The sequence below is a fragment of the Podarcis filfolensis genome, assembly GCF_964270895.1.
Source record: "Podarcis filfolensis genome assembly, chromosome: 4".
In the NCBI taxonomy this organism is placed as follows: domain Eukaryota; kingdom Metazoa; phylum Chordata; class Lepidosauria; order Squamata; family Lacertidae; genus Podarcis; species Podarcis filfolensis.
The window spans coordinates 15,456,336-15,482,774 of record NC_139607.1 but is presented as its reverse complement, the minus strand read 5'-3'; the positions used below and the strand labels follow the sequence as shown (position 1 = coordinate 15,482,774).

Genomic DNA, 26,439 nt, shown 5'->3' with positions numbered 1-26,439 from the left:
TGATAACCATTTCATATTCACTGTTTGCACACCACAAAATTGGATTCAGTGATCTCCCATGTATGTCCTGTTGACCCAGGATTGGCTCTGTGATGTGAGAGAGTTAAGAATGCATGCGTGATAAGAGCTGTGGAAGAAAAGTCATGTCATCTCGCCAAAACCAAATTAATGCAATGAATTATTAAAGCCTGCAACTTAATAAAGATCAGGGGAAAGGACAACCATAAATGGATAGAGGCAGATTGATCCATTAATAATACATGCATCGCATTCCACACATTATCATTTCAACCCATTTCTTCCAGGATGGGGAAACAATTTGGTTTGAACTATATAGGTGCATTCATGCTCCTGCAGTATTTAAGTACATTTTGATATTTCAGCTCTGCTGATTTATAAGCAAATCGTCATCAGATAAACTCGCTATTTTCAATGGGCAGCCACTCGCACACACATTTTATTGTACACACATATTTGCAAAAATATATATAAAGGGTTATTTTCTCAGAACACTTCGGAACGCTTGGGATAACCCAGATAGGTCACTGTTCAGAGTTTTCACGATGGTTTCACAGCTGTATTTGCCCACAGGCAGAGTCTGAATTAGTTGCTAGCAGCCAGTAATAGCATATAAAAATCATGCTGCCTTTTTCCATGAAAGCTATGTTTGGTGTACTTAAAGCAATTAAAAAAGAAGCAGTGCTGGGAAAATAATTTAAAATACTGTCAAATGTTGCCATCATATCTCTGAAGTGAGATCCTATATATGTCTATTCAGAAGTAAATATTGTTGAGTTTAGTGGGGCTTACTCTTAGGCAAGTGGAGTATAGTATTTCAGAGTTAATGAGCAGTGCAGCAACACCCTAAGTTGGCAATACAGGTCAGTGCGCTCTCTTTCTCTCTCTCTCTTTCTCTCTCTCCTCTCTCTCTTAAATATATTTTGGAAACAAAAGAGAAAATCCACAAAACATCTAGAGCGCGGAAATTAGAAAACAGATGGCTAAGGGAAGAATATGACATCTTTATATAGAATCATGGATGTAGATAAATAGAGAGCAGCTGTTTACCCTTTTGCTCAGAACTGCAATTAGAGGATACCTAATGACTTTATTTTATAATTCTAGCTTTATGTTATGGGATAACTGACTCTTTGTTACATATGCACTGTTTGAAAAGGTTTCCCCCCCCCCCACTCCCACACATAGCACCATCTATTGTGAATCACATCTCCAGCAATTTTTAATCAGCAAACCACTCTTATTTCATTCGTCTTTGTGACATTATTGTGCACACGCTTTTCCTGTTTCCATGAACATTTACTTTTATTTATTGAATTGCTAGGATTCTTTTCTATAAAATAATCAGGATGGCTATCCTGGCCTCAGAGAATTGACCGAGCCTTATGGTACGTCATGGAATTTCATTTGTGAACCTAAGCAGGCCTGGCCAACTTTTAGTAGGAGATCACATGGCATTTACACCACTTTCTCTCCTCAAAATAAAAGTGGAATACAAACATAAAAAATATGAATATTATGGATCGGAACATTTTTTGATCCAATGCAGCAAAGTGATTAGGACAGGGGCACCACTTATAGCCACAATCACACCTGCAAAAGTCCCCAATAACCACTGTTGAAAGTATGCAACAATGACCATTGAAAGTAATCAGTAAGCTGACTAGTAATCAAACTTCAGTGTTCTTTGTTGTGCTGCATGTCGGTGAAGCGATTTGCCTTTCCCAAAGCCCTTTCCAACTGGATTTCAACCAACAAGTTTGTCTTCTACAATGAGAAGGAACGCAGACTCCTTACCTGTTTGCCCCACTTCCCCATCAGGGAGTGTGGAGTGGTGCAGAGCAGCTAATAATAATAATAATAATAATAATAATAATAATAATAATAGAAATAGATAGATAGATATAGATAATTTTATTATTTGTACCCTACCCATCTGACTGGGTTTGTCCAGCCACTCTGGCTAGTTTCCAGCATACACAAAAGCATAGTAAAACAATAAACATTAAAAACTTCCCTATACAGGGCTGCCTTCAGATGTCTTCTGAAGGTTGTATAGTTACTTATCTCCTTGACATCTGTTGGGAGGGCATTCCGCAGGGTGGGTGCCACTACTGAGAAGGCCCTCTGCCTGGTTCCTTGTAACTTCACTTCTTGCAGTAAGGGAACTGCCAGAAGGCCCTCAGAGCTGGACCTCAGTGTCCGGGCATAACAATGGGGGTGGAGATGCTCCTTCAGGTATACAGATGTCCTTCAGGTACACAGACATTTAGGGCTTTAAAGGTCAGCACCAACACTTTGAATTGTGCTCAGAAGTGTAGATTCTTTAAGGACTGGTGTTACATGTTCCCGGCGGCCACTCCCAGTCACCAGTCTAGCTGACACATCCTGGATTAGTTGCAGTTTCCAATCCAATCTCTGGGAGAGAATGTCACTTAATGCCAATGGTACAGTATTCTTACTTGTTTCTTCCATATATATAGAGAGAGAGAGAGAGCCAAGGTTGTTGCTTTTAAATATTCAAACAGCAAACTGCAATGAATATCCCCACCCCCCTATTTGAAACCAAAGGTCTAAAAAGAAGCCAGAGCATGATATTTTAACTGCTCTTAAAAAATAAAAAACCCAATCCATTCTTTGAGCAAATCCAGGAATGATAATATCCAAAATCAAACTTTTCATGATTTAATTATGATTACCTCTACTTTAGCTTTCCAGTCCCTTTGTTCTAAATTATTTAGACCTACTGTACACAAACAATTTCATCATTTCTGATTCAATGCCTCTCCATATTAAACATGACTTAATGCTTCTCTGTATTTCAAAACAAAAGCGTAGAATTCTAGACATCCATGAGACAAATTCTTGCCTAGACACGTGCAGTCCACAAAAGTTGTCACCACCTCACCATCCGTTTGGGCCCAGACCAAACAGAAGATGAGGTGCTGACAACTTAACATGTAGAGAGAGGGTATGAAGAGAACTTTGGGATAATCCAGTAAGATAATTCTTACCCTTTTTTGGTCTGGGCCCAAACATGGTAAGAATTATCTTACTGGATCATCCCAAAGTTCTCTTCATACCCTCTCGCCACATGTTAATTCCAAGAGTGGAATGAAGTAGAATCACAGAAGTGGGCTCAGTCCCCTGAACTTTATGTACCTACCAGTCCAGACTTATTCATATGGGACAGAAGAACAGGCCCTTGGTGACCTGTGGATAGTTTGGAATCTGGATGCAATCATAATTGCCTGTCATGCTTCCTCCATTATGCAAAGGTTAGAGGGGGCAGGGTAAGAAGCAATTGAGGTCAGTGAATACAATTCTACTTTTTCGACATTGACCCAACACATGGAGGAGAGTTAAACAAGAAGGTTCAAGTCTCAAACCAAAGTGCTGCACCAACAAGCACAAAACAACCCCTCTGCAGCGCTACAAATCCAAGTCAATGGTGCAATGTTGGAAAATGTCAGTCATCTTAACTACCTGGGCAATTATCTTTCCACAAAGGCAGACATTGATGCCAAAATCCAGCATCGCCTGAGCTCTGCGCTGCACCTTTCTCCCAATTGAAGTGCAGAGTGTTCGCAGGGAAACCAAAATGCTTGTTTACAAAGCTTTTGTACTACCAACCTTACTGTATGCTTGTGAAAAGTGGACCACTTATAAACGCCATCTCCAACTCCTCGAAAGATTCCATCAACGGTGTGTATGAAAATTTTTACACATCACTTGGGAAGACAGGTGAACTAATGCCAGTGTACTGGCAAAGATCACTAGTGTCGAAGCAATGATTCTTCAATATCAACTTTGTTGGACTGGTCATGTTGTGAGGATACCTGATTATTGTCTTCCAAAGCAACTACTCTATTCTGAACTTTAAAATGGTAAGTGTAATGCTGGTGGTCAACAAGAGGTTTAAAGACTCTCTCAAGGCAAATCTAAAAAAAAAAAAAGTATAAACACTGGCAACTGGGAAACACTGGCCTGCCTTCAAGCATTCCAATTGGAGAACAGCCTTTACCAAAGGTGTCATGGGTTTTGAAGGTGCTCTAACTCGGGACGAAAAGGCGAAACACGCTAAGAGGAAGGCACACTTGGCAAACCCTCACCGTGATCAACTCCCGCCTAGAAACCTATGTCCCCCCCCACTGTAGAAGGACGTGTGGATCCAGAATTGGCCTCCACAGTCACTTATGGACTCACTGTCCATAAGTGTGTTTATGGAAGGCAATCTTACTCGGTTACAAGTGACTGCTAAAGAAGAAGAACATGTTTTGCATGTATGGCTGCCGATCTTTTCTCACAAAGTTCCTGTGCCTTTAAAACCTGCATTTCTGCCAGTGGCATAGCTTTTAAAGGCACAGTTGCACCAGCAGAAAAAAGGTGGCAATCCCAATTTTATGAAACCGCAGTAATCTCTTTTGTCTGTTCTGAATCTACTTCATCAACATCAGTGAATGACCCCAAGAGAAGGAGAGAAAAAGAACCCTCTTTATTCATCCTCTAGATACCGTTCATTATTTCATGAAACCCTATCTACTTTGAAATAGGAAGGATGTGAGCGGAAAAGTACATAGCCTGGGCATATCATATCTCTACTTGTTATTCTTTGCTCTGCACACCTCAGTCAGACAAAGAAATCTCTCTTCCAGCATGCATAGCATAATTCTGCGCATGTAAATCCAGCTGTGTTCAGTGAGGAAAGTGTACATAGGATTGCACCCTTGATGTTGTAATAAAAACACCAGCCTTAAAGACTGCCTCATCAAATAAACACGTGGCGTTCTATTTTGCCAATGTGACTTATTCCTTATCTTCCTCAGCTTGCCTCATTAACGTTACCAAAGGTAAAGGCAAATAGATATCCTAAATGCATAAACCAGAATTGGTTATTTGTAAAACAAAGTCCTCAGCTCTTCCTTCTTTAGCTTGCTTTTATATTAGAAAGCCCCCTTGATTTTCTTTCTCCCTGCCCCCCTCCCCCAGCCTTGTAAGCAGTTAACATGCACAGGTGGATAGAGGGACACCTAGTGGCTGTACCTTAGCATGACTTCTGGACTTCTGTTTGAAAGAAAGCACTGCCAGCAAAAAGCGGGGGGAGGGGGGGAGAGACCATGTCTCATGTCTTTGTAAATGACATGGTCAAAAGTGGCACCGTTTTGGAGAACTGGAAAAGAGAATGGGGGATAAAACAGAAGTGTAGGAAACTGTAAGCCGCTCAGAGTGGCTGGGGAAATCCAGCCAGATGGTCGGGATAAAAATAATAAAATCATCATCATCATCATCATCATCATCATCATCATCATCTCAAAACAACTCAATTAGGATAGAGTGTGTTTAGTGACCAACATATTGGTAATGACTGGGGGTGGGGTGCATTGGGAGATAGCAGACTAGAATACTAAACAGGACTGGATAGCTGAGTTGCTTAAAACATGGCGCTGGTAATGCTAAGGTTGCAGGTTCGATACCCTTATGGGACAGCTGCATATTTCTTCATTGCAGGGGGTTGGACTAGATGATCCCTAGGGACCCTTCCAACTCTATGATTCTATGACTGCAACATTTTGTTGTAACTTGTAGCTCTGACTTCTACATAGCAATATCCTTCTTCCAGGAAGCTCACAGTTCCTTACCAATAAGTCTCGCCCGCAGGCACTGACTAGGGTAAGACTGCCTTGGCTTTAGCAGCGCAACCACATCTTGCCCTCAAACCATTCTCTCTAACTCAGGCTTGTTATTTATTACCTGCTCTTGTCGAGTCGAGTCAGATCAAGTGGCTTTGTTGTTTAACTGAAAGGTCACAACAACACAAAATGTCAAACAGCAGAGGTAAACAAAAGAGGAGGTCGGGTTCAAATGGACCTGCTTTCAGCCTATGGCAAATGTATTGAGACACTTTCCCCCTTCAGTTCATAAGCGGTCAGTACAAAATTTGCAACTCTTCTTGTGACAGACACCTCCCAATGTGAGATTTTTAAAAAATAAATAAATGATCGGTAAAGATTTGACAAAATCTACTGAAATCCCTGAAACCAGCCCCATTTGCAAACAAAATCTTGGTGTGTTTTGTCTTTAATAGCATGTAAATGGTACATTGATGATTGTATGAGGGGGTAATTTTAGAGTTAGACCTTGGATTTTTTTATCATATGCAGAATGCTCCTTGGTGGCCGTGTGTATTGTTTCAGTTGTGAAACACACGCCGAACATTTATTTTCTCTCCTGACCTCTTTGCGATTCCATTTTTTACAACTGCTTCTACATCCCGATGTGTTAGAGCAAAACCTAGGCAAAATTCAGTTTCCCAACCCGGGTGTGTGTGTGTGTGTGGAATACTCTGCGTGTGCTTTCTCAAACACACACTTAAATCATAGCACCTTTGTGAGCATGGTAACAATATGGTGTTGATTTGATAGTTTGATGACACTCCGGTACCTTTCCTGTTCATACGCAACCACATTGTGTACAGAGGTACCTCAGGTTACATACGTTTCAGGTTACAGATGCTTCAGGTTACAGATGCTTCAGGCTACAGACTCCACTAACCCAGAAACAGTACCTCAGGTTAAGAATTTTGCTTCAGGATGAGAACAGAAATCGTGCTCCGGCGGCGCGGCAGCAGCAGGAGGCCCCATTAGCTAAAGTGGTGCTTCAGGTTAAGAACAGTTTCAGGTTAAGAACAGACCTCCAGAACGAATTAAGTTCTTAACCCGAGGTACCACTGTATTTATTAAGTTACAGAGTTTTGAAAACTCAGTGTCTCTAAGGCTGCATACACACCATATATTTAAAGCATGTCTCCCCTTAAAAAAAACAATAATGACTAAGAGCTGCAGTTCACCGCTCACAGAGATACAGTTCTCAGAACCTGAAAGAAACTATAGTTCACAGGATTATTTAGGGGGTGCTTTAAAGGTACTGTATAGTAGGGATGCGGGTGGCGCTGTGGTCTAAACCACTAAGCCTCTTGGGCTTGCCAATTAGAAGGTCGGCGGTTCGAATCCTCACGATGGAGTGAGCTCCCGTTGCTCTGTCCCAGCTTCTGCCAACCTAGCAGTTCGAAAGCACACCAGTGCAAGTAGATAAATAGGTACCACTGCGGAGGAAAGGTAAATGGCATTTCTGTGCACTCTGGGTTCCGTCACAGTGTTCCGTTGCACCAGAAGTGGTTTAGTCATGCTGGCCACCTGACTCGGAAAGCTGTCTGTGGACAAACGCCGGCTCTCTCAGCCTGAAAGCGAGACGAGCGCCGCAAACCCATAGTGGCCTTTGACTGGACTTAACCGCCCTGGGGTCCTTTACCTTTACCTTACAATCATTATATACATAATAATTAAACATTAAACATTAAAAAGCTTCCCTATATATGGCTGCCTTCAGGTGTCTTCTAAAGGCTGTATAGTTACTTATCTCCTTGGCTCGGGGGTCACAGAACTAATACCCTCCAACATTTCTCTGTTGAAAATAGGGGCATCCTATGAAAAACTTGGACATTCCGGGATCAAATCAGAAACCAGGACGGCTTCCGTAAATCTGGGAGTGCCCCTGGAAAATAGGGACACTTGGAAAGTCTGCAGTCTCTGGCCTCCACATACTGTAAGGTGGTGAGACACAAGCTATTTTATGTGTTGAGGGTGCTTCTGACAGAATTAACTCTGTCTTTTTTTTACATACCAAATTTAAATTCATACAAACCATCCACATCACTGTTTAGGATTCCCTTCCCTCCACCCTTCCATGGTTACCATTATCAATCTTTCCCCCCAAACTGCTTGTCTTATTTTCTCTTTTTGAAAAAAATAAAATAAAAAATAGTGATTCATTTTTCCACAGAATTAACTCTTATGCCTAGGGGCTAAGTCACCAGAAAACATCACGGAGGGCAGTTCTCCATGCCATCCCTTGGCGTGTTGCTGTGTGCCCCGCATTATTTCACCACATTCAAAAAAAAAAATCACAACCTTAAAATATGTTTGTAAAATCCATATATGTGGTAGGCGCTTCTACCCCCTGTTTTCCTCTGATGTGTGTGTGGGGTGCTGTTGACGGAGGGGAACAGGGAATTGGTATCTTTTGACTTTCCTAATTGCAAAGCCCCGAGATTTCTTAGCGAGGAGGATTATGAATTCAAATGAAATCTCCTGCATTCCAAATAGCTGGTTTTCATACTCTTGCCCATATAGTTTCATGGGGTTTTCACGCTACATTAATTAGGAAGGGCTTTCTCTCCTTGCCTCCTCCCACGCTCACCCGTTAATTGCAGTCAGCTAAAATACTGACAATAGCAAGCAACAGAATAACGGAATTACAGTATTTGTACTGTACACAGCTCATTCCCATTTGTACATAATTGTTCTTAAGCACCATTTGTTACAGAATGTTGAATTTGTCAATTGAATTCTCCAGCTAAGTGCTAGTTTCATGTGTAATTTATCCATTTGAGTTCGCTCTGGGAACTGACCTCAGTAGTGCCTATCCTCTTTAAAGGCACTTAGAAGCTTCTCTGTAGTATGAAAAGGGTGCATTTCATATTCCAAAGGGTTTCAGACACTGGTAGTCAAATCACTGGTGAAAACTTCCTTTAGGTGTGCTTAGTTTGGCAACTGATTTATTTTTTGGGGGGTCTGAGTAAGGTCATTTAGAGCAGCGGTGCATGATCATATCCTACAGCATTTCTCCAATGAAAATAGGGATGTCCTGAAAAATAAATAAATGAATAAATAAATAAATAATTTTTTTATTTGTACCCCACCCTCCCCGGCTGGAGCCGGGCTCAGGGCAGCTAACTTCATGAAACTAAGGCAGTATACAAAGAACATAAGAACATAAAAACAATTAGTTAAAATACATCTTAAAATTAGTTCAGAGCAAATTAAAATCTGGACAGATGTCAATCCACGGGTAAAATTGAGAGTGGTTAATATTCTCCAGGGCCAACTGGTCTTATAAAGGACCTGTGAGTGGGGTAGAAGGTCTCTTTAATGCTTGTTCTTATACAGAAAGAAAAGAATCAGACCGAACCCAGAAATAATAATATTTATACTCCACCCATTTGACTGGGTTGCTGGAACCACTCTGGGCGCCTTCCAACATATAAAATAATAATAATAAAACATTAAACATTAAAAAAAAAACTTCCCTGCATGGGGCTGCCTTTAGAAGTCTGTATCTAAAGGTTGTATCTCCTTGGCTCAGAGGTCACAAAACTCCACATCCACCAACATTTCTCCAAAGAAAATAGGAACATCCCACCAAACGGTCTGACATTTCAATGATGAAAATAGGGACATCCTAAGGAAAAAGCAGGACATTTTGGAATCAAATCAGAAACCATGACGGCTTCTGTAAATTCAGGACTGTCCCTGGAAAATAGGGACACTTGGAGGGTCTGTATTTATTAAGCAGTACCCTAGCCCAGGGCCAATTATTTTCACAATGTGACACTGATTTTAGCACAAGGGAGGGAAAAATATTATTGAACTATGAATCATGTATGTACTTTGATTTTTAGAACAAAAGCAAATTTATTAAGTGGTCCACCAAGACCTCCTAGCTATTTTCAAGTGGTGCATGGGAGTAAGAAGGAGTTTGAGAAACATTGTCTTTTTCCACGTTATATCAAAACTACTGTTGTAAAGTTGCAATTATAATAACCTATATCCTAACCCCTTCCCCAGCATTAATCTGGATCCTGTACGCATACATAGGGAAACTGTTGTCAGAATAATTTTCTTTCTAAATAGACTGTTTTATTTTATTTCATTTCCTTCCCCCCACCCTGCCCAAAGCTAACATTTAAGTCCTAAGTACATGCAAATGGGAGTAAGGGTCAGTTCATATATGTATCGCTTATCATTCTGCTGATTGATTGATTAATTGATTGATTGATTGTGTTAAGTTGTGGGTGAACATATCAGACGACACAGCGATTCTTCAAACAGCTCTTCTTTATTCAGAGGCCAGATCAGAACTGAACTGAGGAGCTCAGTCACCCTGCTTATATAGAGCTCCAGAACAACGTAACTGTAGCAACTTTCTAAAACTATCCAATCACTGAACGTCACTTTCGATCCTTCATTTGCATACAAACTATCCAATCACTGAATGTCACTTTCGATCCTTCATTTGTATAACTATCTACAGTATCCCCCTGCTGGCCCAGGGTGAGAACTTCAGTACATAACAGATTGATTTAGGTTTATGATGAGCATAAAGACCCTTGGGCTCAAGATACCTTGGGCATTAATCCTGCCTTGTATTTAAGCACTCACTCAGTCCTTAAATTAGCAATATGGTGTACATGGGACTGTCTTAAAAAATAATCTCTTGGTTCATAATAAGGCTGTGCAACTGTTTACTCAAACTGGGTGTTTTAACCTATCATGCCAGTACTTTAACAGCTTCTCTGGATCCCACTCACATCACTGGGTGCAATTTAAACTATTTCCATCCCTGCCACAATCCCAACAATGCCTCTGAAGCTGATATATGTATTAGAAGATAATCTCAGATTTGTAACAATAGCAGATTCTCTTGAAATGCAGGCAGCAGCTTCAGAATGAAGAATATTGTGACCATGGCAAACCCTCCAAGTCTCTGTATTTTCCAGGGACAGTCCCGGATTTACAGAAGCCATCCCACTTTCTGATTTGATCCCAGAATGTCCTGCTTTTCCTTAGGACATCCCTATTTACATCACAGAAATGTTGGAGGGTATGGAGTTCTACAACCTTCAGAAGAGATCTGAAGGCAGCCCTGTATAGGGAAAGTTTTGTAAATGTGTAATGTTACAGCTGGGATGCGGGTGGCACTGTGGGTTAAACCACAGAGCCTAGGACTTGCCGATCAAAAGGTTAGCGGTTCGAATACCCATGACGGGGTGAGTTCCTGTTGCTCGTTCCCTTCTCCTGCCAACCTAGCAGTTCAAAAGCACACCAAAAAGTGCGAGTAGATAAATAGGTACCACTCCGGCGGGAAGGTAAATGGTGTTTCCGTGTGCTACTCTGGTTTGCCAGAAGTGGCTTAGTCATGCTGGCCACATGACCCGGAAGCTGTATGCTGGCTCCCTCAGCCAATAAAGCGAGATGAGCGCCTCAACCCCAGAGTCGGTCATGACTGGACCTAATGGTCAGGGGTCCCTTTACCTTTACCTTTTAATGTCATAGTATATTATGCTTTTGTGTATGTTGGAAGCCATCCAGAGTGGCTGGAGCAACCCAGTGGGGTATAAATAATAAAATTATGATTATGGTTATGATTATGAATATGATTGAATCCCTATTTTCATCAGAGATATGTGGAGGATATGTGATATATGTATTTGAAACAAACACATATTTTTACTAATAGCAACTTCTCTTGAAATGGAGACATGGCAGGGAGAGGGAGAGTTTATTAACTAATTGTGTTACTATTACTGTTTTCTGCCTCTCCACCAAACTGTACTAAAGGTGGCCATGAAACAAAAGTTCCTCATAATCTGACCTCGTGGGAAGTCTTCTCCCTATGCTCTTCTACAGTTTACTCACCTGGTTAGGCTTCTCAGCTCACCTGCTTGTTGCTTGGCTTAAATCTAGCAAAGCTTCCAGACCTGGAACTGAGCATTTATCCTGATTGGTTTACAGAAAGATTAGATGTTGGCTATTTAATTACAATCATCATCATCAAACCTTTATTGGCATCACATACAAACATTCAGAATAAATAGGCCAGTGCGATCTCATCGCCATTTCAACAGTACAGTCATTTGCCAAAGGGAAGAAGAGGCAAGCAATCTATTTCAGCTCTGTGGGTCTCCCACAAGGGCGGGATCCTGTAGCGTACTTCAGCAACAACAAAAATCAAATAGAGGAACTTAGCTATTGTCTTGGTGAACTCCTGGTCTCTCCCCTGTAATAAGAAGCGTATAACCTCTGTCTCTGGTTTCCATGTTGGAATACATAGATGGTCTAAAAATTGTTGGCGGAGATCATCATACATTTTACATTTAAGGGCCTTGTGAGCTAGAGTTTCCACCAGGTGGGCATCACATGGGCAGATCCTATCTCCTTCTGCCATACCTGCAAACCTACCCCAAAATTACAATAATCATTCTGATTATTTTGCGGGGAGCTTGGAGGATATGGCATCAAAGTAAGTGTTCTCCTATACTTTTATCACAAAAATATCTGAACTTTCGGTGATGTGGCTTTGTTGCACAAGGCCTGACAATCAACTGCAACCATGTAACCTGAATTCGCCAATGTGTTATTGAACCCCACCTGCAAATAGCAAGAGTCAGGAACCACCCTGGGCCTTTGCTGTGCTCAGTTTACTGGTGAAATCTAAAATAATTTTAAAACCACTCTGGTGAACTCATCTTTCCAGGTGTCAATATGAAGCTGTCTTGAATACAAATTTACTGTCTAGGACAGCAAAAATTGCTTGCTCCGGTGTAGATCATATGGCAAGTCTGTCTCTGATGTCTCATTAATGCCTCCAAGCCACTGCTTTGTCCATTCAGCAATTAATAGGTATTTATTAATTTTGTTTATGAGGCACCTGATGAAATGTATTATCCAGGCATCCCACTAATTAAAAGAGAATAAAAATGCAACAATGAAGCCATACCGCGTTAAACCCAAAATAAATTTAAGAGACAACACACATAAAAAACCCTAACACAGAACTAGCTGAATAAAAAAACTACACACAGCACATAATCAGCTACTCGATACATGGTAAAACTGCCTACTATATTTCAGAGACTTAAAATCAGATGTTTTGGGGCAATCCTGTGGCAATACCTCCTGAGATGAGCAGCCTAGGATGCAGTGCATCTAAATCTCACCCAGCTGGAATATGTCCCCAAAGGAGATATGGTGGAGGCAGGTCAAGAGATTGGGGAGTAAGCCCACTTGGCTTGGTCACATGACCTGGCAGCCTGACACAGAACACTATTTCAAAGGCTTGTTTCCCCTACCGGGTTTAGGCAGAGCAGAAGCTAGAGACCTGCTCTTGAACTTTAAAGGTAAAGGACCCCTGACAGTTAAGTCCAATCACAGACGACTCTGGGGTTGCAGCGCTCATCTCACTTTACAGACCAAGGGAGCTGGCGTTTGTCTGCAGACAGTTTTTCTGTGTCATGTGGCCAGCATGACTCTGGTGAAACAGAGCAGCACACGGAAACGCCGTTTACCTTCCCGCCGGAGCAGTACCTATTTATCAACTTGAACTTTTTGGTGTGCTTTTGAACTGCTAGGTGGGCAGGAGCTGGGACCGAGCAATAGGAGCTCACCCCATTGTGGGGATTTGAACCGCTGACCTTCTGATAGGCAAGCCCAAGAGGCTCAGTGGTTAAGACCACAGTGCCACCCACGTCCCTATTTGTTGAACTTTATGGTGGCTTAATTTATATATGCTTGCCTTCTACCAGTTTTGTGTGCATAGGATTGCTTCCTAAAAGACCTGGCAGAACAGAGAAAAAAAATCTTAAACTGCTACTGAGAGGACAACAAAGAGGGTACCAGGTGGGGTTTTTTAAAGGAGGGCATTCTGTAGACATGGTGCCACTATCAAATAGGCCCTCTGGCCTGTAGAGGACCTTAGAGCAGGGGTGCCAACAATTTTTGGATTTTGAGAGTTTGGTGGGCAATGCCCTGGTTACTTCTTTCCCTTCCTCCCAAGACAGAGAGACAGACACAGAGACACAGAGATGCAAACTTATGCTTTCCTATGTAATACCTAGGATATGTAATACCTAGTAGAATTTAAATGCTTACTCTTGAATCTGCACAATTTTACGTAAAACTGCCAACAAATCAAAGCATACATTGGTAGGCTGCACACACTGAAAGTCACAAGTCCTCATTAAACTTATATGGAGAGAGAACGAAACCACCACCAAATCACAGAACACATCTGTGGACACAGAGGTAACCTATAATTTCATAGATATTTTGCTGGGATGTCTTCTAAAAATTGTAATAATCAAGGAATCACGCTTTAGGTTTATGTTTCTGCACCATGGCAGCCCTGGGAAGCACCATGACTGTTACGCTTCAGCCACTTAAATGTGATCTGTGAATTGGGGGTGGAACTGCCCACTTTGAAAGTGACAGATCCTCATGGATCTTCATGCATAAATATGCAATTTCAAGGGGGTTTGTTTCACTACAGCTGATTTCTAGGGGGAAAAAACAGCACTGGACTTGTTCTGCTGCCTTGAAAAAGCCACTGCACTGAAAGTTCTTCCAACTTCCTCTTTTAGTTCTATGCACTTTTCAAGGGAGAGAACGTAAAAATCCTAGCTACTTCATGAGGAACCATTGGGCGAGCTCAGAAGCTTTGCAAATGCAAGGGAAGTCCTCGTGAATGCTATAATACACACAGGCACCATGTTGGTGGCTCCACCCTTAGGTAATAGTTAAGTGAATACTGATAAAAGTATTATGTTAGGCACTGAGGTCCCAAGCCATGCCATAGGTCAAAACCAGCACCTTGAATTGGTCTTGTAAGCAGATGAGGAGCCAGTGCCCATGACCACAATGCCTGGTACCAGTTATGCCGTATATTGCCTCAGTTTCCAGACCATCTTCAAAAGCAGCTCTATACAGTGGTACCTTGGGTTAAGTACTTAATTCGTTCTGGAGGTCCGTTCTTAACCTGAAACTCTTCTTAACCTGAAGCACCACTTTAGCTAATGGAGCTTCCTGCTGCTGCCGTGCCGCCGGAGCACGATTTCTGTTCTTATCCTGAAGCAAAGTTCTTAACCTGAGGTACTATTTATGGGTTAGCGGAGTCTGTAACCTGAAGCGTATGTAACTTGAAGCATATGTAACCCGAAGTACCTCTGTATACTGTATGATGAATCACTGCAGCCTTGTTCACCTCCAAATCGGGTGGCAGCTGGAAAGCCAGACTAAGCAACAACTGGTAGGTATGCAGCCATTACAGTTTAAATCTTTAATTTTCAACAGTGCTACATCATGCACTAAAGAGGGATTTAACTGAGGAAGATTTGCACTCCTCAGTGTTTTCCACTCTCTTGCCCAAGAAGATTTTGTCGCACAAGTCAGAAAGATGCTAAATCACCCAGTGGACAGAAGCTCAGGATTTGTTGCCATTGGACGTATTGTCTTCAAGATGAGTTTGTGGCCAAAGTTAAAAGAGAGGGAGGGGCTAAGGGGTTACTTACACTTCCCCACAGAGTAACCCAAGACTCACAAGGGGTAGAAGTGTTTTATTAGAGAGAATGGACTCAGACCTTTCTGCCTTCTGGTAAGATACAGAAAACAGAAGAGATGGGAGACGGGACATGGTAGAGCAGCTGAGGACATCCCAGGTCCACATTATTGCCATATTTCATGCCTAATGGTCTCCTGCATATTGAGGAGGGGGTGTTACTGGAGGTTCTGGAACATATGAAGCATAGAATGGCTCAGGGGTGTCCCCCTGGTTGTGCTTATAGCTCATAGCTTGTGTGCGATTAGGCCTTTAGCATTCCATGCAGGCAGTTGTATTGTCATCCATTTTGCATGCATGTTGGACATTTTGGGAACATGCACAGAGGTTAGGCCTCCTTGAGCATGCTCTGAGATTGCAGGATTCATTCTGGATGCCACAATCTTCCTTGGGAGTTTTGGCAGAGCAGACTGCATTGTTCAGCTCTTTGTCAAAAGACTTTTGGAGCTGAACCTAGGCGCCCTGCTCCTCCGCATCTTTCATACCCTCTACCCACTGCAGTTTTCCTTGCTCCATATATCCAGTGCAAATATGTTTGCAGATGCCCACAATCACTACACACCAGTGGCTATACTGCACAAATGTGCACAGGTGGATCTGTGAGATTTGTTGGATATTCTTCTGAACCGGCCGATTGGTTTCCAAAGCTGACACAACAACTTGTTCCTATTCAAAATGTAAACATAAAAAAAGACCCGCAATGTCGTGTTTTAACATTCAGAAGGGTGTTTCCAAAGCCAACAACACAAGAAAACCCCACCACCAAGAAGTGTTGCTGACAACTTTTAATGTCATAAAATATTCACTGGCCATATTTAGCACGTTGCCTCCCGCAATTCTGCCAGCTGGCAAGGAAAGAAAAGGGGTCACTCCATCAGGAAAACCTGGTGTGATTTGTTGTTCCTTCTCCAGCAGATTCCTCTCCCTGTCCTCTGATTCTCTGGCAACAAGGTTCCCTTACACAGTACTCCCGCCTGTGTAAAACATGAAACAAGGTTGATCTCCATGCCTAGGAATCATCAGCATCATCACAGCGAAAAAATCAAAATAAGAGAGCGAGAGAAAGGGGGAGAGCTCCCCCCCCCCCCCGCTTTTGCTTCAAGCTAAGTGAGCATTCCTGAAGAATGCCAATTTGATGCCTAACACTGCCATCTATTGGCCGCCAATATCCGGATTGCTATTGCTGCCTTTTCTCTTTCTCCTCCCCCTCGGAGCTCTCCAGCTCCACTGTGTCTGTGGCAGCTTGGCTAGAACAGCAGCTCCATACAGAATAACTGGCTATATTTGCTTGCTTTCTCTCTCTCTCTTTCCCCTTCCTGTGGAAACCCTCTCTTGGCTCGTAGGGCCTCTCCCCTCCCCTCCCCTCCTGCTAGCTCCTTTTCTTTGCAAGTGGGGAGAGGCGAAGAAGGCAAGTTGATGGCAGTTCTTGGCTGGGGCGCCCCTGGAGCCAGCGTCCCCCGCAGCCTCCCCCAGATCTCCGCTTCTTTGCGCTCTCCTGGGAAAGAGATGCGGAACGGCTTGCGCGCGCTCGCTGAAGCCGGCATCGGTGGATAGAGATAGCAAGGCGAGGTTGCAAGGTTTTTTCCCCCCTTCCTTCTTCTTACGATTGCTACTGTCATTATTCTCGATGTTGTTTTGATTTCCCCACCAGTCCGGGGGAAATACCTGGGACGGGCTGAGGTGGAATGCATCAGAGGGTGCCACCAGAGGTTTTGAGATCGGAGGAGGACCATCATTCCCAAGCGGAGGGGGATCGACGGCGGGGGCTCCCGGGGAAGGATCGGCGAGGAGAGCAGGCGCCACCGCCGCCGGGGAAGACGGGTTCCCTGCGCCCTGGTCGCCAGCCCTACCATGTCCAGAGCGCGCTGCAAGAAGAAAAAGAGGAGGCTTAAAGGGGCGGCTCGCCGGGTCCTGTCTCTCTGCCAAGGCTCCTCCGAGTGGCATCAGCCCCGGGCGCTGGGAAATGGTGTGAGCGAGCAGGCGAGGAGACCAGCGCTGAGGAAAAGAGGAGGAGGAGGAGGAAGAGGAGGAGGAAGGAGAAGGAGAAGGAGAGAGGGGAGCCTCGGCTCCAGCAGCGGCCGCTGAGCGGGGAGAAAGTTGACCTCTTCCATGGAAAGCGTAAGTACCAACAGCAACGGGAGGCTGGGTGCGATGGGGGAACAGGGAGATGCGCGCCAAGAGAGATGGTGCGTCGGCATGTGTGGATGCTGGGGCGCGGGGGGGGGCACAGAGACTTGTGGCGGCTGCCCATTCCGTTGACTGCAGGAAGAAGGGATTGTGTACCCCGCTCCATGCGTGCATTTAACCCTCCACCCAATCTCTTCCCCCCCCCACACACACCATGGCGTTTTCTTCGCTCAGGGCCTCCTGCACCCCAAGCACCCCCCTTGATCGCCTATCTCCCCCCCCCCACGCGCCAACCCGGGTTGTCCCTTCTTCCTCCTTACTGAATCTCTCAGGGACGACCCCCTCCATTGTCCCCCCCTCCAGCCCCCACTTCCTGCCTTCTCCCTCCTCGTGGGCCCTACCCTTCCAACTTGCCTCCCCCCAAATCCAGCGGAGACCGTCTCCTGCCTGCGACTCCCCTCCAGACGCGCGCATACTTCTCTCTCCTCCCACCCCCCTCTCCAAACCACCCCCGTCTTTTTGCCCTGCCTCTGACCCAGATCCATCCGAGCAACGGAGCGAATTGCCTCTTTCCACCCCTTACTACAGATTCCCCTCCCTTCCTAATCACCCAGAGCGCCCCTCACCCATGTGAAAACTCATCCGGATCTCTCTCTCACCCTTTGGCCACTCTGCCCCCAGAACGCCCCCTCCCTCAGCATCACACAGGATTTGCACCCAGACCTCTCCAAATCACCCCTCCTGCTTGTCATTCAAAACTAGGCACCCATCAGCAAACCTCCCTTCTCCAGATAACACCCCCCCAAAAAAAAAATACCACCCACCACTTGCTAGCTTCCTGGGGGGGACACCCCTGGCTCCCTCTCTCCTCCCCGTAATACTTCCACTCCCTCCTTCTCCACCCCTCCCTTCAGCAGCCCCCGCCCCTACTTTCCGCTACTGGGGAGGGGAGAATTGGGAGCCAGCCCTTGGCACCGCTGGTGTGTGTGTGTGTCCGGGCTTGGTTGAAGTGGGGGGGGGGTTGGTAGCAGAGGCTCAGCGGCGTGTGCAAGGCTGTGTGTGCGCTCCCCGCTAGCCAGGCAGCCTCTTCCCAACTGCAATCCCCACCGCCTTCCCAGCTCGCCTCTGCCTGGGCGGTTTGCAACACACACCGAGCGGGCGAGAGAGGCAGCTTTATGGGTTGCAACAATGCTTGGGCCCTGGAGATTTCTGCCTCAGTAAGTAGCGAGGGGGTGGAGGAGGACTGGGCGACGGTGGGGGGGGGGGTCGGAGAGCGTTGATCCACGTCTCCTTGTTGCTCTTGGCTCCCCTACACCCCCCTTCCCTTTTTTCTTTTTTGCAAAGCAACACCACTGCCCCCAGCTTTTTGCTTGCAAACCGAGGCGGTTGCTTCAGTGCGGTAATATTAGGGGTGGAACTCATTTTTTTCCCCTCCCCGGGGAAGGGGGCACGGGAAAGAGGAGCACTGAAACAAGAATTTCACCCCTCCTCCTTTTCAAATCTCTCTCTCTCTCTCTCTCTCTCTCTCTCTCTCTCTCTCTCTCTCTTTCTGCTTCCACACACAGAAACACATTCCACTTAGCTGTTTCTCCATCCCTTTTTTCTAGCCTTTGCGAACCAGATCTCTGGAGCAATCCTCTCTATGCCACATTCAACTTTATTTGTCTCATGTCCTCTTCCCTATCCCCCTCCACGATTTTGAAGACCCGGGAAGGTGCAGGGAGGAGGACATGCAAATTATTTCCTTGCTCTTGCTACCTCCGATTCAAATAAAGCCTGGGGTGGTTTTCTTCCCTTAAAAAATAAATAAAAACAGTCTGAAAGGATGCATTTATTTATTTAGCTACCTACTTATTTGTGATATGGTTCTCCGAGAAGCAGGCAGATAATGGATGAATAGCTCTGCTGGACCTGAGAATTGTGTTAGAAGTGAAGGGGTTTTTTTGGGGGGGGAGGTTCCCCCTCCCAGCTTGACTTCTTGCTTAACGCAGAGAGGGAGACATGCCTTTTTGCCAAACCATTCATTCCGCTGGTGAAGCAAAGACTTCTACCCTAATGTGTCTGGGTTCTGTTCTACTGCAAAATGCTTGCACCTAGACGGATGCTTGTCAATCTGTGAGCGATGCTTAGAAACATAAATAAATTGAGAGAGAGAGAGAGATGTCTAGGATCCTCCAAATTCAAACGTTCTTGGACTTGTGGGAAGGGTTGACCTGAACATATCCAAGCCATCCTCTTTCTAAAAAGCAATAATATCAAACCAAAAGTCATCGATTAACGCTGGGCGACTTATTAATCCACCCCCCCAACCCCACATGCTGCCCACGGAGCTTCCATCCATCCTCTGTCTAGATATTTATTGTGTTCAGACACAAGTAGAAGGACCCTTTAGGGGGAAGACAGAAAGGCTTTGAGAGGGGAAAAGAAATTGGGATGGTCTTTCTGTCTGGATGCCGTTCAGAGATCAGATACAGGTTGAGGGGAGTGCAAGTGGATGAGTTTTTTGGGGGGTATTCCCCAATCCACCTCCCTAGGATGCCTTCTCAGAAGGATGGAGAGTGCTGACAGCCATGGTAGCTGAGAAGCAGCAATTCCACCGCTCCTGGACTTGCTGATGATCTAGCTCTCTGAGACCCACTTAGCTCTCTCCATTGCAATTAGGCTAGTTTTGCAAAGCGTGGGAGAAGAAGCAGTAGCTCAGATATGGCTGAGGCTGCAGGGACACTCCTCAAGTCTAGCATGTTTGCCAAATTCTGGGTGAGTGGCTTAAAGGATGATGCTTTTCAGTGTGTGTGTGTGTGAGAGAGAGAGAGAGAGAGAGAGAGAGAGAGCGAGCGCATCTGTGTTGCAATGCTGCCTTTTTGCCAGTGCCCTTGTGAAAACAACTCATTTACCAGCCGATCAATCCAGAAGCAAGCGGCGATGATAACTTCTTTTAAGAAGATCTTCTAATAAGAATTCATAAATATTCCACCAGTGGCTTGCTCTATCTCCCCCTCCCCCTTTCTTCTTTCAAAAAAGAAAAGCCTTTGAGATGACGAGGGGGTGTATATTTAATTATTTGGCTGAAGAATTTCATCACTTTTGATTCCCCCCCCTTAAAAAATTGAGATGTTGATTGACATTTTGTGTAAGCTTATACAGCAAAGCTGTTTAGGAAATCAGGTGTTTTGTGGGGGTCCACCCTTTTCAGGGTTTGTTCCCTCCACTTTCAAAACGATTAAAAATAATAATGTTGGTATTCTCTATCTTTACAGTCATTTGTACTATAGACCCCTGCAGTGGAATTTCAAGGAATGGTTTTACATTTCTCTATATATGTGGAGAGCAGGCTAGCCTTGCCAAAAATGGGGGGAGACCTTCCTTTGCAGGTCACTGTTCATTCTGAATGTTCTGAGAAAGAAAGGGAAGGGTTGCCGGGTAGGTAATAGGTGAGGTTGAAAACCTCATAAAATGGTGCTTCTGTTCTCTGAAATTAGAACCAAATAACTAAACTGACAGCCATTTTATGTATATTTGTGGATTGTGTGTGTGTGTGTATGTGTGTGTGTGTAGTGGGGGAGGGGAAAACACCATAGAAACAAATAAAACAAAATATTGAAATGCGTTCCCAGGAATAAAGGACTTGGGTTGTGACTTTACCTTTCGAAAGACAGGAAACCTGTACTAAATCAATAAGTTAATAGCTATTATTTAACAAGAGTTAGATGGGTGTCTTGTAATCAAAACCCTTGGCAAGCAACCTAAATTCTGTCCCTCTGCAGCCTTGCCTCCTAACTTTGTCATGATCTAGGCTTCAGTCCTCACGACATGATGGTGTTTTGTTCTCTCTTCTTGCCCTCCGCAGGAGATAACATGTATGCTTGCTGCTCTACGGTGACACTGGAGCAGGATCTCAACAGGAAAATGCATATCTGGATGGTACAAACCATAGCCTTTGCTTTAACATCTCTAGTCCTGGCGTGGGCAGAAAGCATTGAGTATTATGGGGAGATCTGTGATAACAAATGCCCTTGTGAGGAGAAGGATGGCATCTTGACGGTCAGCTGTGAGAACCGTGGGATCATCAACCTCTCTGAGATCAGCCCCCCCAAATTCTCCATCTACCATCTCCTGCTGTCTGGGAATCTTCTCAACAGGCTCTACCCCAACCAGTTTGTCAATTACAGTGGGGCTTCGATTTTGCACCTGGGCGGCAATGACATCCAAGATATCGAGACAGGAGCCTTTCATGGGCTGAGGGGCTTGAGGAGGCTGCACTTGAACAACAACAAGCTGGAAATACTGAGGGATGACACTTTCGTAGGGCTGGAGAGCTTGGAGTACCTGCAAGTTGATTACAATTATATCAGCGCTATCGAACCCAGTGCTTTCAGCAAGCTGCATCTGTTGCAGGTGCTGATTCTGAACGACAACCTCCTCTCTTCGTTGCCCAACAACCTGTTCCGTTTTGTGCCCTTGACTCATCTCGATTTGAGGGGCAACCGGCTAAAACTCCTTCCCTACTTGGGCCTCCTGCAGCACATGGATAAGGTGGTGGAGCTGCAGCTGGAGGAGAACCCATGGAACTGCTCCTGTGAGCTGATAGCTCTCAAAGATTGGTTGGACAGCATATCCTATTCAGCCCTGGTGGGGGATGTAGTCTGCGAAACCCCTTTCCGTTTACATGGGAGGGATTTGGATGAGGTTTCCAAGCAGGAGCTTTGTCCTAGGAGGCTCATCTCCGATTATGAGATGAGGCCACAGACCCCGCTGAGCACCACAGGGTATTTTCATACCACACCAGCCTCTGTAAACTCTGTGGCTACTTCTTCCTCGGCTGTTTACAAATCGCCCTTGAAGCCCAAAGGGACCCGCCAACCCAACAAATCCAGGGTGCGTCCTACCTCCCGCTTGCCCTCCAAGGATCTGGGATACAGCAACTATGGCCCCAGCATTGCTTACCAGACCAAATCCCCGGTGCCTTTGGAGTGTCCCACAGCTTGCACTTGCAACCTACAGATCTCCGATTTGGGTCTCAACGTCAACTGCCAAGAAAGGAAGATTGAGAGCATCTCAGAGCTCCAACCCAAGCCGTACAACCCGAAGAAGATGTACCTGACTGAGAACTACATTGCCCTGGTGCGTAGGTCGGATTTCCTGGATGCTACTGGCTTGGATTTGCTTCACCTGGGCAATAACCGCATCTCGGTCATTCAGGATCGGGCCTTTGAGGATCTAACTAACTTGAGGAGGCTCTACCTGAATGGGAACCGGATTGAAAAACTGAACCCAGAGCTTTTCTATGGGCTTCAGAGTTTGCAGTACCTCTTCCTGCAATATAACGTAATCCGGGAGATTGAGCCAGGCACTTTTGACCCTGTGCCCAATTTACAGCTCTTATTTCTCAACAACAACCTGCTGAGATCTTTACCTGGAGGCATTTTTTCTGGCTTAACTCTCTACAGGTTGAACCTGAGAAGCAACCATTTCTCCTACCTTCCTGTAAGTGGAGTGCTTGACCAGCTGAAATCCCTCCTGCAGATAGATCTCCACGAGAACCCATGGGATTGTACATGCGACGTGGTGGGCATGAAGTTGTGGATCGAGCAACTCAACACAGGAGTCCTTGTGGACCAGGTAATCTGTGAATCCCCTAAGAAATTTGCTCATAATTACATGAGGAACATCAAAGCAGAACTGCTGTGCCCAGACTACTCTGACATCATTGTTTCCACACCCACTCCATCATCCATGCAGGGACCAGCCAAGACCACGCCCTTTTCCAACTCCGGGCAGATCAATAGCACCTTGGAGGAGGATGACTCGGCATCACCTTCTGGTGGCTCGTCTTCCTCCTCTTCTTCCACGGTGCCTTTGTCAGTGTTGATCCTCAGCTTACTGCTGGTCTTCATCATGTCTGTATTTGTGGCCGCAGGTCTCTTTGTGCTGGTGATGAAGCGCAGGAAGAAGGTCCAAGGCGACCATGCCAGCACCAACAACTCGGATGTGAGCTCTTTCAACATGCAGTACAGTGTGTACACAGGAGGGGGAGCCCCCCATTCCCACCCACACGCCCATCACCAGCAGCATCCACAGCATCTTCACCATGGAGGAGGAGGTGGTGGTCCGGCTTTGCCCAAGGTGAAAACCCCCGCGGGACACGTCTATGAGTACATCCCTCATCCTTTAGGTCACATGTGCAAGAACCCGATCTACCGCTCCAGAGAGGGCAATGCTGGTGAGGATTACAAAGATCTCCATGAGCTCAAGGTGACCTACAGCAACCATCACCTCCAGCCCCAACCCCCACCACCCCCACAGGCCTTGGGGCAGCCCCAAGCAGCTCCGGGGGGGCAAGAGGAGACCCTCCGGAGCCCCACATATAGTGTGAGCACCATTGAGCCTCGGGACGAGTTGCTTTCCCCTGTCCAGGATGCTGATCGTTTTTACAGGGGCATTTTGGAGCCCGACAAACACCCTTCTTCCACTTTGGGGGGCAGCAACCTCCCTGAGTACCCTAAGTTTCCCCCAACTGCCTACACTTACTCCCCTAACTATGACCTTAGGCGCCCCCCTCACCCCTATTTGCATCCCGGCCCGGGGGACAGTCGGCTCCGGGAAACAGTGCTCTACACCCCCCCAAGCACTGTTTACGTGGAGCCCAACAGGAACGAATACCTGGAGCTAAAAGCAAAACTAAATGCAGAGCCGGACTACCTCGAAGTGTTGGAAAAACAGACCACATTCAGTCAGTTCTAAGACCTCCTCCTCTACTCCCGTCCTCCCACCCAGAGCATTTGTATTTAATAACCACACACAAAGAAACACACTGTTGATCTTCTCTCCTCCACAGCCCGTCCCTCCCCAAATCCGCCTTTGCTTCATGTTGTTGGAAGGTGAAGTGCCTTGGCACAGAAGTTTCCAGCTTCGGGAAAAGTTACCAAAAGGGTGTGCTGATTCCATAGTTATAGATCTTTCTCTCTTTCTCCCTGCCCTCTTTATTTTTATTTTGGTTTCTTCTTTTTTTAACCACCTCACAGCCAGTAGGAATCAATCAATCGAGCGAACTAGACACAGCATTTGTTCTTGCACTTGTGTGATGCTAAAAAGGAGGAATTGGGATGTGGTGTTTTTTTGTTTTTTTTTAAGAGAGTGTTGTCTCCTATGACGATGTTGAAAAGGTCACATAAATCATTTTATCTCGTTCTTTATGTTGAATATTCACTGCTGACAATTCCCCCCTCCCTCACCTCAGTTCAACAGTGCTGGGCACCAAGTTCCCTTCTGAGGCATGGATGGCTTTGGGGAAGGTGGGCAGGGGAGAGAGAGAGATTGGCACACCCTGACTTTAATACAAGGTCGTTTGGTTCCCCCACCCCACTCCCCCTTTTTTAAGGAAAAAGAAAAGAGGATGTATTTGTATGTTTCTGGACTTTTGAATTAAAAACCAATATTATGATCTTTAAAAGGATCACCCTAGATGTGGACAAATCAATAAAGAGTTCAGAGATATATGATCCATAACTGGTTAGTAAAAATAACTTATTGAAATATATACAAAAAAAATTATTTTATTGTAGCTCCTATTTTTATATACATGGTAGCATTTTCTTCACTCTGTGAGGCTCCATTCCTCCGGAATGCTTGCTTATTGTATGTGGTTAAACTTCCCTCTGGAACAGAAAGCAGGGCCTCTTCACACATTACGATGTCCTTTTCTAGATGTAGACCTTAAAAAATGTGACAAAACAGGTGCCAGAAGTGCATAATTTGCAGCTCCATCCGGCAGAGAGACCAGATTGGTTGTGGCTCTTTGTCGTGTGTACACTTGGTGGCCAAGCCTGGTTTGCTGCTGTGTCACGTGTGAAATGGTCCTATAGAGTTGATGGCAAGGGGAAACACCTGACAGATACATAGGCTGCTATTCTGCACACAGCTATACTCCTACTGACTTCAGTGGGGATTGAAGCTGCCTCACGGAGCACAGAATTGCAGTTTGAGGCATCTTCTACATTTGCCAGAGCAGGTTCCTACTAAATTGTGGTACTTTTAAGTTCCATCTCCCACTGCCCAGGGTGTTGAATAGGTTACAGTATGAGGCCCAGAGTCTGTGATTTGCTCAGAAGTGTTACACAGCATTCTGAGCTCTTTCTACCCCCCCCAAACTCTGCACAAAGCTGTTGTGGTCTCTGGAGAATGTCAGAAGGGGGATCCAGATTCAGTTTGTCACACTTTAGACCCATTGAATTCAATAAACCAGCTTAGTAATTTAAGTCCCACTGCTTTCGGTGGAACTGGAGTGTGCCTCACATAATTTGGATCCAAGCCACTGAAATTAAATCATCAACACTATCATCACCAAAACCTAATAGACAATCCAAGGCAATCAGTCAGTACAGGAAAGAAAGAAATATATATGATCTATTTTTTGTTGTTGCTGCTTCTTATGAATGATTATTCTACAGAGCCTCCTGCTAGGATGACTAATTGGACTAATTAGTGAGGGACATGTAGAAATTGTTTATTTTAGCAGGAGTGGTGGTGGTGGTTTATTTTCATAATTCAACCAAAATATCTTAGTTGGAGAACTGCTGGGTTGTTCAGTCGAGCATAATTGCCCTTGTACAGATCCATTTGTGTGCTGGCACCTTGGAAGGCCAAAATGACGGACTGTACAAATCTATTTATGGAATATTGATTCTTACCCCTTTGGGCAGCAAGCAGTGGCAAAAGATATTCATAAACACAGCATCACTGTACAATGGGACAGGTTGTGGTCTCATATGTATCCCAGCACATGTAATTTTTTTATATATAGTTTATGAATAAACACTTGATAACAATTTCAAACGGAAGGAAATGAAATAGTCTTTACCGGAAGCTACATGATTTATTTCCAGTGCCAATTGTTGCTCACGCATGAAAATCATTCTCCCCACACCCTTATTACTGACATCATGGACGTGATAGCATTAAACTCATGCATTCTTTAAGGTGTTTCCTGAACTCGCCGTACTTAATCACGCCGACGGTACATAACCCTGCAGACCTATGTTGTATAATGCTATAGTTTCACCTTGAAAT

At 44.9% G+C, this 26,439-nt stretch overlaps 1 protein-coding gene across 2 annotated transcripts; it reads left to right on the top strand.

Annotated features, from left to right (window-relative positions):
• Positions 1-15,967: 15,967 nt before the first annotated feature.
• SLITRK5 (SLIT and NTRK like family member 5) lies at positions 15,968-26,205 on the top strand. Of its 2 annotated transcripts, none has more exons than XM_083610578.1 (2): positions 15,968-17,364; positions 21,221-26,205. In XM_083610578.1, the coding sequence occupies exon 2, from the start codon at positions 21,229-21,231 to the stop codon at positions 24,112-24,114; it is 2,886 nt and encodes a 961-aa protein (XP_083466704.1). In that variant the 5' UTR covers positions 15,968-17,364; positions 21,221-21,228; the 3' UTR covers positions 24,115-26,205. The 2 variants fall into 2 exon arrangements, with proteins under 2 accessions (XP_083466704.1, XP_083466705.1); XM_083610579.1 differs by lacking the exon at positions 15,968-17,364 and adding an exon at positions 18,430-18,590.
• Positions 26,206-26,439: the final 234 nt, after the last annotated feature.